This window comes from Haliotis rufescens, unplaced genomic scaffold, assembly GCF_023055435.1.
Source record: "Haliotis rufescens isolate VD_foot unplaced genomic scaffold, xgHalRufe1.0.p SCAF_5, whole genome shotgun sequence".
NCBI classification, from domain to species: domain Eukaryota; kingdom Metazoa; phylum Mollusca; class Gastropoda; order Lepetellida; family Haliotidae; genus Haliotis; species Haliotis rufescens.
The window spans coordinates 46,007,310-46,020,636 of record NW_025964223.1 but is presented as its reverse complement, the minus strand read 5'-3'; the positions used below and the strand labels follow the sequence as shown (position 1 = coordinate 46,020,636).

The 13,327-nt window shown below is 43.1% G+C and overlaps 1 protein-coding gene across 1 annotated transcript; it reads left to right on the top strand.

Moving 5' to 3' along the window:
- The first annotated feature begins 8,919 nt into the window (after window positions 1-8,919).
- On the top strand, window positions 8,920-11,736 carry LOC125373308 (mucin-5AC-like). Its single transcript, XM_048384312.1, has 2 exons — window positions 8,920-8,925; window positions 9,745-11,736. The coding sequence occupies exons 1-2, from the start codon at window positions 8,920-8,922 to the stop codon at window positions 11,734-11,736; spliced, it is 1,998 nt and encodes a 665-aa protein (XP_048240269.1).
- The last annotated feature ends 1,591 nt before the right edge of the window (window positions 11,737-13,327 follow it).

Sequence of the window (13,327 nt, the reverse complement as noted above, 5' to 3'; positions counted from 1 at the left end):
CCATGCTCATTTCGCTCTCAATTTGGAAGGGGGCACGTGTGGCCCAGTCGTCTAAGGCGCCGCGATTCGCTGTGCAGGCTTGCGTCCCTTGGGCACGCCAGAAACCTAATATTGTGGGTTCAAATCCCGGTTCACCCCGATTATGTTTCTAGGTTTGTAAGCACCATACCCGTGCTCGTGGGTTTCACCGAAGTGGTAAACGACTGAGAGCTGCATCACTTCGGGCTTTCCTCCCACATTAAGCTGACACGCTGTGATATAACTGGAATACTGTTAAAAGCGGCGTTAAACCCAATTCACTCACTCACTCAATTTGGAAATTCCTTTGTAAATAAACATACAACTTCATGGATAACAATTTTTGGGTTTATTGCATTCAACGACGTTTCAATGTAGATTCTTACACCGTTGTCAAGCTGGAGTGAATACAACCAAGTGATGAGAGGTACATATACATGATATACATCTTATATTTATATGGTGCTTTGTGTCAAACGAGGTATCCGACATATCATGGTACTGACACACATGCAACAACGCCTTATCTGTGTACTGTACTTGAGAAGCAAAGAATTAAAATAACGAAACGGATAGTTTCTTTCAATAACCATTTTCGGGGCAAGATAGACTAACACAGGTCTCTAAGGCAATAATTATTACTTTAGATCATAAGTTCTAGATTATATAAATAACATAAAGAACAAGTTGTTCCTATAAGAGACTTGCGTCCTTAGATAGACGGAGGCGTGTCTGTAAAAGACAGGCGTACTGTTCGCTTATTTAGACTTGCCTATTATAAGGACAGAATTACTAATAGTATACTCCCATGGACTTATCATTCAGTACAGCTTGGAGCAAGGCTAGGAGCAAGACAATGAAGTCATTTGAATAATGCGTCTTTTTCTAGTAACTACGACTATAATAGAACCCATATCTCTGATACAACATGTGAAAATGAAACAAAGATTAAGGGGGATGTTAGTCACGCAATTGCCCTAACTGGCCATAGCCTTTATAATGCTCTGCGGGAACCGACACCGATTTTGTTGCAAACTTGCTCCGTCCACTGATCTGAACTATTTCATTTAGTAAGAAAATATCAGAGCTAAACACGAGGTCGGGAAATTAAGCCAACTTAATACACAGAAAACAGTTGTTACACAGATATATCAGCTGATCGCTTGGTGACCCGTGACTTTGGCATACTGGAGTGGGCATGGGAACACAGTCGCCATCACTCTATGGGCTGGAGGCACGCCACTTACCCCCTGTACAATGTAAATACCTTGCTTGGGGGAGGGTGGGGGAGGGAACGCAGACCCCGGGGATCATGTATACAGGATGTATACGTCATAATCCCCATTCACAAAAAACACGTGTTTTCAGTAAGATCTTGGAGAAAGTTTATGATGTAAACCTGGTTGTTAACCTATTATTCCCTTCCTATGAATGGAAGCGAAACTGTTCGAAGCGTGCGGGGTGCGATTTCCCGGGTTTTATTAGCATTGAATCTGCTATTAAAGTGTTTTATTTGGTTTTGTCAGGTGAATGTGTGTTTGGAAAAGATTTCGTCAATACACAGATGTGTTTTCACTGTTAGACCACCATGCGGTCTAAATCTTTGTGTCAATGAAAGGTTTTCTCAATTTAACCTCCCTCAAATATTTTTGGGAGAAAGTATATTTGGTGTAGCGATGAAGCTAAAGTGATGTTTTGTTTTCACAAAGCACGTGTAAATTGATGGGAATAGGGTCAGATGTCGGGATGTTTGACAGCATCTTCTTCATGGATGACAGATGAGGACGCGAGTCGCAACAAGTGGCCTCCAAACGAGGACAGGAACCAAACGTCTGAACTGTTTAACAGCAACACCAACTCAATTCGCCTCTTTTACAATTAACAAACTTAAGTAATGCTAAACCAAAGTTCATACCCAAACTAACATAATTATCAATCTTAAATAAGAAACATTTTTTTCTGTATGTGAAAAGATCTTACATTGGAGAATTTTCCACACAAAAATCGCATAACATTCTTGACTAATCATTTATAAATATGTTTCTGGTACGGGAGTTAAAGATGTAGGTTTACTTTGCCCGGTTGAGCAGTGATCGCGGAGTGTTCGTTCATCATGTAGACAAAGTCGGCTGACAGCGCCAGGCCAGCTGAGATATGTTCGACAAACACCTTCTTCCGGTGTCTAACTGTCGCGCGATGACCCCTGGGATATCTTCAAGCAGAGAGGGGAATTTCACAATTCGGCATCGTCCCCGCGCTCGCGTCCTGCCCGACCAGCCCGACCCCGTTTCTGGCAAGGTGCTCTTTGTGTTGTGCAATGAAAACACGCTGAACTTATAACTTGCATGTGTTTGTATGGGGAACTGTTGTAGATTACGATATCAAGACAACGTTTATATTTAACACATTATAGTGCTTCTCTGAAAAAAAACATTTTTTGTTTAATTTTTATTTCATCTCGATATCATGTAACCTGAAGATAGTGGAAGAGTTGCGTTTTTAAAGAGGTTGGACAATATTATTTCTGCCCTAACTTTCAAAGTATAAAAACAATTTTCTCTGACAGGTTTATGAAAAGGGCCTTATAGACAATGCTAGAATCAAGATTTGGGAATTAGAACACCCTCATAAGCACCTTACAAACTACAACTGTATATCTTGTATAATACTAAGATATAATATCTTGATACATAATGTAAATTATATGTTAATTTATCTTTTATATTTGCAAATATAATTACTCCATAATATAGTTCGTTTGTACTCGGTCAAATGGGGGTTTTGTACAATAAAATTTCTTGATTTTTTATCCTCAACACGTGACAAAGACGTTGTGCCTGACGTCTGGAGATATATGACTTAACTTGGTACGAAGTAGGTGTTAAATTCATCAGCTCGTTTTTACAGAAGCCGTCACTTCTGGCCTGGATAAGGGCAGAATAAACACATCATTAACTATTTGAACTTTGGGTAATTTCATTTTTCTTCTCAGCCACATGTTAGTCAAGCAAAGCAGTGCCACGAGGGATCATAAATCTATCTGTCGTGGTGTTGCGGCTTGTCGCAAGTTCAATTGCTTTCCGAAGCTGCTGGGCGTGTCTCTCGCACTCCCCAGATGTACTGGGCCTGGCCCTCCCAGCCCCTGTCCTGCGATGACAACTTGAATTTTCATTTCCTGCTAAAATATTGTGTTTTCTTTTCATCTATTCCAACTCTCTTCACAGCGGAATTTATGTTGTTTATTCTTAATTTGCAACAATGAACTATTTATGAAGCGGAATAATTGTAATAAATCTTCAACTTGCACTAATATTGTTAGTGCAAATGGTTACAATAATATTGATATTTAAAAAGGGTTTTTTAGAATAGTTTGGTGCGAATGATTCGTCAGTGAAGTATAAAAGTATGCGAGACGGTCGTTTACGAATACCAACACTTCAATCTACAGATGGACAAATAGTGTCGGGTTGTTTTAAACTCATATGTCTGTTAACCTATAGAGCGATCTGCTGTATAATCACAAGGAGCATCGTTATTACGAGACCAGGGCTCATCGTCGTCACAAAATAGAGGTTATAATGAGCGTCACTTGAGCGTTCGTCGTGCGGACGTGCGACCAGTCCAACGGGAGAAACTGTACATTAGCATTTTACTGAGTCAGCGAGTATCATTGAAGATGCGCTCTGTAGTTCACCTTAGCAATATCAACAAATGCCCCTTCAGTCTACTTGAATACCCCTACAGTTCAGTTATGTGACGTTGTAAACGGCAATTGACAGGGCATATCAATCGACGATGTGAACCAACAATGTACATCCTGTGGCGTTATAGCGAGGCTAATTCCCGTTATCTTTACCCCTAGAACTACACTGTGTTACAACGAGGGTAGCGTTACCTTCGATGTCAAGATGATGATGGGTCATATATGTCGAAAAAGTCATCATCTGTGATCGAAAGATTATCAGTTTGTTCCCGAACATTTTGTAAACCTAGGCAAAGGGATCTGAATTTTTGTGAACAAATTACCAAATTAAAGATTAACAATTTCCTTATTATAAACAGAACTGCGAATTCATGTGACCTTAAGGATTTCTAAATCGGCACGCGTGTGATCGAAATACAGTGTGAGTAAAGAAATCTTTGAATACATATGAACGCTGGTGCGACTCAGATATGATTTCATTCCTGATATAGAAAATGAGGGAATATTGAGACTGGCGGACAACAGATAGTCAGGTGAATAAAGAATGTGGGACGGTATAGATTTGCATTTGAAGAGTTACACACAGGGAAGAGAATCTATGGATGTCAACTTCTTTATTATGATAAACACAACGTTCCGAGAACAGTAAACTACGGTTATAACGAACTCAAAGGGACCACTACTTTTAATTTGTTATAACCGTAATTCGTTATAAGCAAATCTACAGAATACATACAGCAAATGGATAGGAATACAGAGAGTCCGGTATATAGAGATTATCGGACAATAAATATGTCCGGTGTGGAGAGATTGACAAATACAGAGAGTCCGGTATATAGAGATTATCGGACAATATAGATGTCCGGTGTGGAGAGATTAACAAATACAGAGAGTCCGGTATATAGAGATTATCGGACAATATAGATGTCCGGTGTGGAGAGACTGACGGAATACAGAGGGTCCGGGATATAGAGATTATGGAACAATACCGATGTCCGGCATGGAGAGATTGACAAATACAGAGAGTCCGGTATATAGAGATTATCGAACAATATAGATGTCCGGTGTGGAGAGATTGACGGAATACAGAGGGTCCGGGATATAGAGCATGGTATATATTGTTACTGATCGGCGATGTATACATACTCTCACAGGCATTCAGCGAGATTGGGAGTGTGAAGTTATGGTGATGCGTCATGTTAAGTTATCCTTGCGCTACTTGAACATTTGCAATGTATCGGGTCCCCATGCTAAATATCTTCAACCAAAGACATAAATAGATATATATATTTTCTTCAACAAACACATACACACAAAATGTAATGCAACATTTATCGACAATGTGTTTTTTTTATCGAACCCCCTCTGAAGAAACGTTATGTTTTTAACAGATACGACTGCGCATGAATGTGGGTCTCGCATGCGCAACAATCCCGGAAGTTGCGAGATCGAGATGCGTGGTACACGTCAGCAGTGATCGACAGTCTGCGAAGAAAATGTGTCAATCACATCACTCCGACCTGTCAGTGCAGGGGGACGATTAAAGTTCTTTGGTGTCATATTAAATAGACTGGGAAACCTGTGAATGGAACATAGCACCCCCTGAACCGAGTGGCCAGGGGAGACCTCGCGCAGAGTCAGCGATTTTAAAGTAAAACAGATACCTTCAATGAACAGAAGAGCCTAGAAAAATAGGCCCATAAAACTCCGGGAGATTTTCAGCCATTAACAACAAGCACGCCTCTCCGAAACGACGCCTTATTATATGGAATTTACGTTCACTTTTAATTGGTATGGGGTTTTTTTTAAAGGGGTTATTCAAAAAAAAGAGAAAAATATGAAAAGATTTAACTCAAAGAAGAGTTAAAAGTAACGTAAAGAAGAATTGTAATATTAACTTTTGCTGGAGTATCCGGTCTTTTATTATTCATACATAGCATGTCAAACGACTTTAACTTCTTCCTTATAGCCGAATGCTGTCAGTATACAAGACAATGCAGAGGGGATTATATTACTTCTGTTACACTATTGTTTTTCTTTAACATTTTATGGACCCTTTTTTAAGAGAATTTGATCCTAAAAAGTTTATTTTAAACACTGAAACGCATTTTAAACGCCCCAAGCCTTGAAGTTGTTTTTCAGTACAAAACAAAAACAAATGTGTATGCTTAACAGCTAGAAAAAGAGGTATGGCTCAGACGTCAGCATGGATAAATTTAAAACAATCAAATTTAGGAATTTGCGTAGGCGCGTAATTAGTAAGAATGAAATTAGACACACAAAAAACTTATATCCTCTTATTATCTTTTTTTCATATCTATCTTCTGTAATTTTTTCGCAGTGAAAGATATATCAATGCACAAAACTCCTGAATAAAACTGTTTTAATGACGAATAATTTCCTTGTTTGTACTTTCGATGGGGTTGTGTGGGTAACAGTTGTATATTTCAGAGAAAGACTTCTTTGACTTGACGCGCTTGACAAGAGCGATAACATTTCAAAGATTTAGTTACACAAAGATCAAGAAGGGCTGATAACAACACTATCATACTCCCCCTGATAACATCAAGGAGGCTTACTTTGATAAGATATGGGCTTATAATTCCTGCAAATTAGGCCACGTGAAAAGCGCATACCCGATCACGATCCAGAGGATCCCAAATACAGTCACACATAAATCGTTATCATAACTTAACTAATACCTCATCCTAGTCCATAGTGTAATGTGAATGAGTGAGTGAGTGAGTGAGTGAGAGAGTGAGCTGGGTTTAACGCCGCTGAGAATGGCAGTTTGATGTGGGGGAAAGACCGAAGTTATGCAGGCCTTAGACGTTTACCACTTCGGTGAAACCCACGAGCACGGGAATGGTGCTGACAAGCCAAGAAACATTATCGGGGCGTACCGGGATTCGAACCCACGATCATCGGTTCCTGGCGTGCCCAAGGGACACACCTCAGCATGAGACGCAACTATTGCGGGTCCTTAGACAACCTGGTCCTCCGTGCCCCCCGACATATTACCGAAACGACATTAAATATAATAATTATTGCAAGTTTCCTCCGGACGCCAACAGTGGAAACGCCACCGTCCGTATTGTTATCGATTACACTTCCATGTTGTGCGTGTAGCATCAAGACTGTTGTATTTGTGCGGATGAATCACACATTAATTTCCATAATTAATCGTAGAACTAAAGTTCTAAGTATTTGTGTATGTCACACGTTAATTTGATTTCAACCGTTGTTTACACAAGGAAGTATAATTTTTTTTTAAAAAAAACACCGTCACTGTATACGTCCACTTTGGCTAACAATATCAGATTAGAAATCACATATATACTGATGGAAATTAATGAGGGAACACGTAGTTTTAGACACAGTAAAATCATATGTATCATGGGTTTCCAGCCTTGTCCACCAAATACGCGTATAAACAATGCACACAAACACATCTCAACATTTGATTCTGACATGTGTTGAATTTGTATGCGCGCTTATTTCCCAATGTTTTTTTTTTGTTCTCTTATTCGATACCATTAGTTTAGTTTTATGTACATGTATTATGAAACACACTATTTCATTTCAACCAATGTCCAGACACCGACCTTTCTTTCTTTAAAACCTGACACCGTCTCCTAATTTTTGAGGACCGCCTCCGTGGCCTAGTGGTAGAGCGTCCGCCCGTAGAGCGGAAGGTCAGGGGTTCGATCCCCGGCCGTGTCATACCAAAAGACGTTAAAAGATGGTACTTGCTGTTACACCGTCTGACGCTCGTATACTTTGTCTGAGTGGGGTATTCATGTTAAACTGCGGCATGGTATCTCAGTGAGCTAGCACTATAAATCGGCATCAGTCCGGACTAGTACGAGCACACACACACACACACACACACACACACACACACACACACACGTGCATGCGCGTCGCTATATAAGTGCAATAATCTTGAACGCGACTTTAAACCCCATTTCACCTCACCTCACCTCTTAATTTTTGAATAGGTCCACACTGTCTACGGGTATCAGATTATTAAGTGCAAAAGGCACATACATTTTACATATTATGACATACACACATTGTTATTTCAACGATTGCCACAGACTCTTGGATTTATTTCCAGGCGTGTATTGCTTTGCTTGCCGAAACGAATTGATCAATCGACATTAATACTCGTTGACAAGTTAATCCACTTTCGTTGTATTGTACAACGCCATTACGCTGAATTCTTTTCAACAATCATCTCTACTGGAACTACACATCGCTGATGTTATATTAATACCCTTGCAGATGCTCCATGTTATACCTTCTCTGTTTAAATTTGGAAATATGAGCTCCAACATCAAAAGAGCCCGTGTTTAATCGTTGATGTTAATTATTTAACATGGCATCAATAGGTCCACCATCTGCTGTAGGCTATTGTAGACGCCCATCTGCACGTGCTGGCGATGCCGGAACGACAAATCAACAACTCAACAATTATAATCATCCCGAAACCATGAAGATTGAAAGATTTAAAGAATAATTTACGCTATTGATTGGAATAAACATCTGCTATATTCGCCGAGAGAGAGACAATGAATATGAGGCAGCTGTAGCGGTATTTCAATCCCCGTAAAGGTATGAGGTAATTATGCGCGTGCGACGCACGTGCTGGTCCACCTGCTCGCGCATTGTGATACTGCATGCGTACGCAGCTGTATTGAAATTTTGATCGATTTTCGGGAATGAGCGCCAAAGCGGTGTCAAATTGAATGTTTTGTTTACCGAGTATTTACATCATGTCTCATTCCTTGAGTGGGTTTTATGTGTTATTAATCCGCTGGAGTGCGGTGGCGCCATTTATAAACAATAGTTGTTACACGTCACCATGCACCCTTTTAATCTAAACATCAGAGACGTTAGAGTTGCCTCCCTTTGAAGGAAAATGCCCCCACGGATAACGTGGAGGACAGAAGGCTTCACTTCGTTACGTGCGACAGACTTAATAGAGCAAATTATTTGGAAACATATATTTCAGATATATCTTATACGGGAATTCATTTATCGAAATGATTCTTGTTGATGTAATTAAAGAATGAGTTTTCGGTGGTGATAGAGCTCAAACTTTTACAAGTGTTTTATATTTTATTTATTCAACTTTATCTTAAACGTAGTTGATTTTTGGTTGAACACCGACTTCAAGAGCATTGAGTCACATGATGCCGGTAAGACTGTTAATTGGAGTTATTTAATAACATGATACAACTGGGGACTGCAGGTTTGGAGAAGCCCACGGGTTTATTATCATAGTAAGTGCATTACGACAATTTACGGACAAATCAAATTTGAGGTGGGAACAAGATGAATAGTTGTCAATATGTTTTTGGATTTAAGATTTATGGACATATTTAGTAGAAAATATATGTACAGAACCTTGCTACCATCATCAACTCGTACTCCTAACATCAAATTCAAACCAAATTAAAACCCCAAACACACAACTCGGTCTCACTTCTTCAACACCTAACACAGCAACCACAACACCCAACACAGCAACCCAAACACACAACACAGCAGCCACAACATCCAACACGGCAACCCAGACACCCAACACAGCAACCCGGACACCCAACACAGCAACCACAACACCCAACACTGCAGCCCAGACACCCAACACAGCAACCACAACACCCAACACAGCAACCCGGACACCCAACACAGCAACCCAAACACACAACACGGCAACCCAGACACCCAACACAGCAACCCGGACACCCAACACAGCAACCCAAACACACAACACGGCAACAACAACACCCAACACAGCAACCCGGACACCCAACACAGCAACCCGGACACCCAACACATCAACCCAAACACACAACACGGCAACCCAGCCACCCAACACAGCAACCCGGACACCCAACACAGCAACCCAAACACACAACACGGCAACAACAACACCCAACACAGCAACCCGGACACCCAACACAGCAACCCGGACACCCAACACAGCAACCCGGACACCCAACACGGCAACCCAGACACCCAACACAGCAGCCCGGACACCCAACACGGCAACCCAGATACCCGACACAGCAACCCGGACACCCAATACGGCAACCCAGATACCCAACACAGCAGCCCGGACACCCAACACGGCAACCCAGACACCCGACACAGCAGCCCGGACACCCAACACGGCAACCCAGACACCCGACACAGCAACCCGGACACCCAACACAGCAACCCAGACATCCGACACAGCAACCCGGACACCCAACACAGCAACCCGGACACCCAACACGGCAACCCAGACATCCGACACAGCAGCCCGGACACCCAACACAGCAACCCGGACACCCAACACAGCAACCACAACACCCAAAACAGCAACCCGGACAATCAAAACAGCAACCCGGAGACCCAACACAGCAACCTGGACACCCAACACAGCAACCCGGACACCCGACACAGCAACCACAACACCCAAAACAGCAACCACGACACCCAGCACAGCAACCCGGACACCCAACACGAAAACCCAGACACCCAACACAACAACTCAGACACCCAACACGGCAACAACAACACCCAATACAGCATCCCGGACAATCAACACAGCAACCCAGATACCCAACACAGCAGCCCGGACACCCAACACAGCAACCCAGACACCCAACACAGCAACCCAGACACCCAACACAGCAACCCAGACACCCAACACAGCAACCACAACACCCAACACAGCAACCCAGACATCCAACACAGCAACCACAACACCCAACACAGCAACCCGGACACCAAGCACAGCAACCACAACACCCAACACAGCAACCACAACACCCAACACAGCAAACACAACACCCAACACAGCAACCGCAACATCCATCACAGCAACCGCAACACCCAACACAGCAACCGCAACACCCAACACAGCAACCCGGACACCAAACACTGCAACCACAACAACCAACACAGCAACCACAAAACCCAACACAGCAACCACAACACCCAACACAGCAAACAAGACACCCAACACAGCAAACAAGACACCCAACACAGCAACCGCAACATCCATCACAGCAACCGCAACACCCAACACAGCAACCGCAACACCCAACACAGCAACCCGGACACCAAACACTGCAACCACAACAACCAACACAGCAACCACAAAACCCAACACAGCAACCACAACACGTAACATAGCAACCCAGACACCCAACGCAGCAACCACACCAACCAACACAGCAACCACAACAACCAACACAGCAACCACAACACCCAACACAGCAACCCAGACATCCAACACAGCAACCACAACACCTAACACAGCAACCCAGACACCCAACACAGCAACCACAACACCCAACACAGCAACCACAACACCCAACACAGCAAACAAGACACCCAACACAGCAACCGCAACACCCATCACAGCAACCGCAACACCCAACACAGCAACCGCAACACCCAACACAGCAACCCGGACACCAAACACTGCAACCACAACAACCAACACAGCAACCACAACACCCAACACAGCAACCACAACACCCAGCACAGCAACCACAACACGTAACACTGCAAGCACAACACCCAACACAGCAACCACAACACACAACACGGCAACCCAGACACCTAACACAGCAACCACAACACCCAACACGATAACCCAGACATCCAACACAGCAACCGCAACACCGAACACAGCAAACCAGACACCCAACACTGCAACCCTAACACCCAACACAGCAGCCGCAACACCCAACACAGCAACCACAACACCCAACACGGCCACCCAGACACCCAACACAGCAACCACAACACCCAACCCAGCAACCACAACACGTAACATAGCAGCCCAGAAACCCAACACAGCAACCCAAAACAACCCAACACCGCACCGCAACCCAAACACGCAAAACTCAACACTACAATCTAAACACCCAAAAACTCCGCAACCAAAACACCCAAACACAGCAACCGAAACAGCCAAACACCACACCCAACACCCAAACACCGCAACCTAATCATGCAACACCGCAACCCAAAACCCAAACACGCAACACCACAACCCACACATCCAAACACCAAACCCAACACCCAAACTCCGGAACCCCAAAACCAAACAACACAACCCAAACACTCTAAAACCACACCCGACACCGCAACCCAAAACGCAACACAGCAAAACAGCAACCTGAACATCCAACGCTGAAACTCAAAAACCAAAACATCACACCCAACACTACAACCCAGACACCCAGCAGTTGAACACTTACCCAAACACCAAACATCCCAACCAGGACCTCAAACTCCAAACCAAAACACACCAAAACTAACACAACAGTACCCTTTGATAGGCATTTAGAAGTGGAGGAACATGAAGAGATGACACTTGTGTGTGGATAGCAACTTCTTTTATTCTTTGTACAACGTTTCACAGCTACTCCTTGCTCCTTCGTCAGATGAATGCCTGGTAAGTGCATAACTGGCTTCATCATTATAATGTTATCTTAATCCTATCCCATCGGCTTCGTCTTTATATAGTCATATTTTATATACTAATCATATGTCATTGTACATACATCCCACCTTGTGTTGTGGAAACATCTTCATTTTAAGATAGATAGATAGATTCTATCGATAACGATGGATGGATGCATGGATGGATGGATGGGTGGGTGGGTGGATGGATGGATGGATGAATGGATGGATGGATTATGGATGATGGATGATGGATGGGTGGATGGATGGGTGGATGGATCGATGATGGATGGGTGGATGGATGGATGGATGGGTGGATGATGGATGGATGGATGGATGGATGATGGATGGATGGATGGATGGATGGATGGATGATGGATGGATGGATGGATGGATGGATGGATGGATGGGTGGGTGGGTGGGTGGGTGGGTGGGTGGATGATGGATGGATGGATTGGTGGGTGGGTGGGTGGGTGGATGGATGGATGGATGGATGGATGGATGGATAGATAGATAGATAGATAGATAGATAGATAGATAGATAGATAGATATATAGATAGTACTCTGTACACTTACTAGGCATGAAGGAGCATAGAATTCCTGGTGAAGGAACAAGAACTACGCGAAGCATAAAAGAAGTTTCTATCCATAAAAAAGTGTCATGTATGCACAACAGTACCCGTCTCCGAACACTGGTCACTTATACAGATGATACGTTCAAATACATACATGACCAGCCAAGGTCATGCGATTACAAGTGTCAGTGGCGACATTCAGGTCAAGCCTCATCGCATGTGGGATCGTCAGCAACAGTTGTTACGATCGCGACATCGCTGCCCAAGTAGCATGCTGTTGTACAATACAGATAAAGCTTAATATCCGCATTGACAACGACTTCAAGGACAGCATGCAGCCAATCCGGGGACGATACTTACCATCATTGACGTATGTATCTGACATCATCGATATTATCGCCTGCACAACAACTGAAGATCGGAAGTTTCAATTAGAGTCGACGTGTGTCTGCGATTAAATTGTGATCCTTCTCTGGAAAACTACGCCGAATATATACATATACTGACGACCGCGTCTCCTGGTGATCAAATATGTCCATATTTGCTTAGAATGTCAGA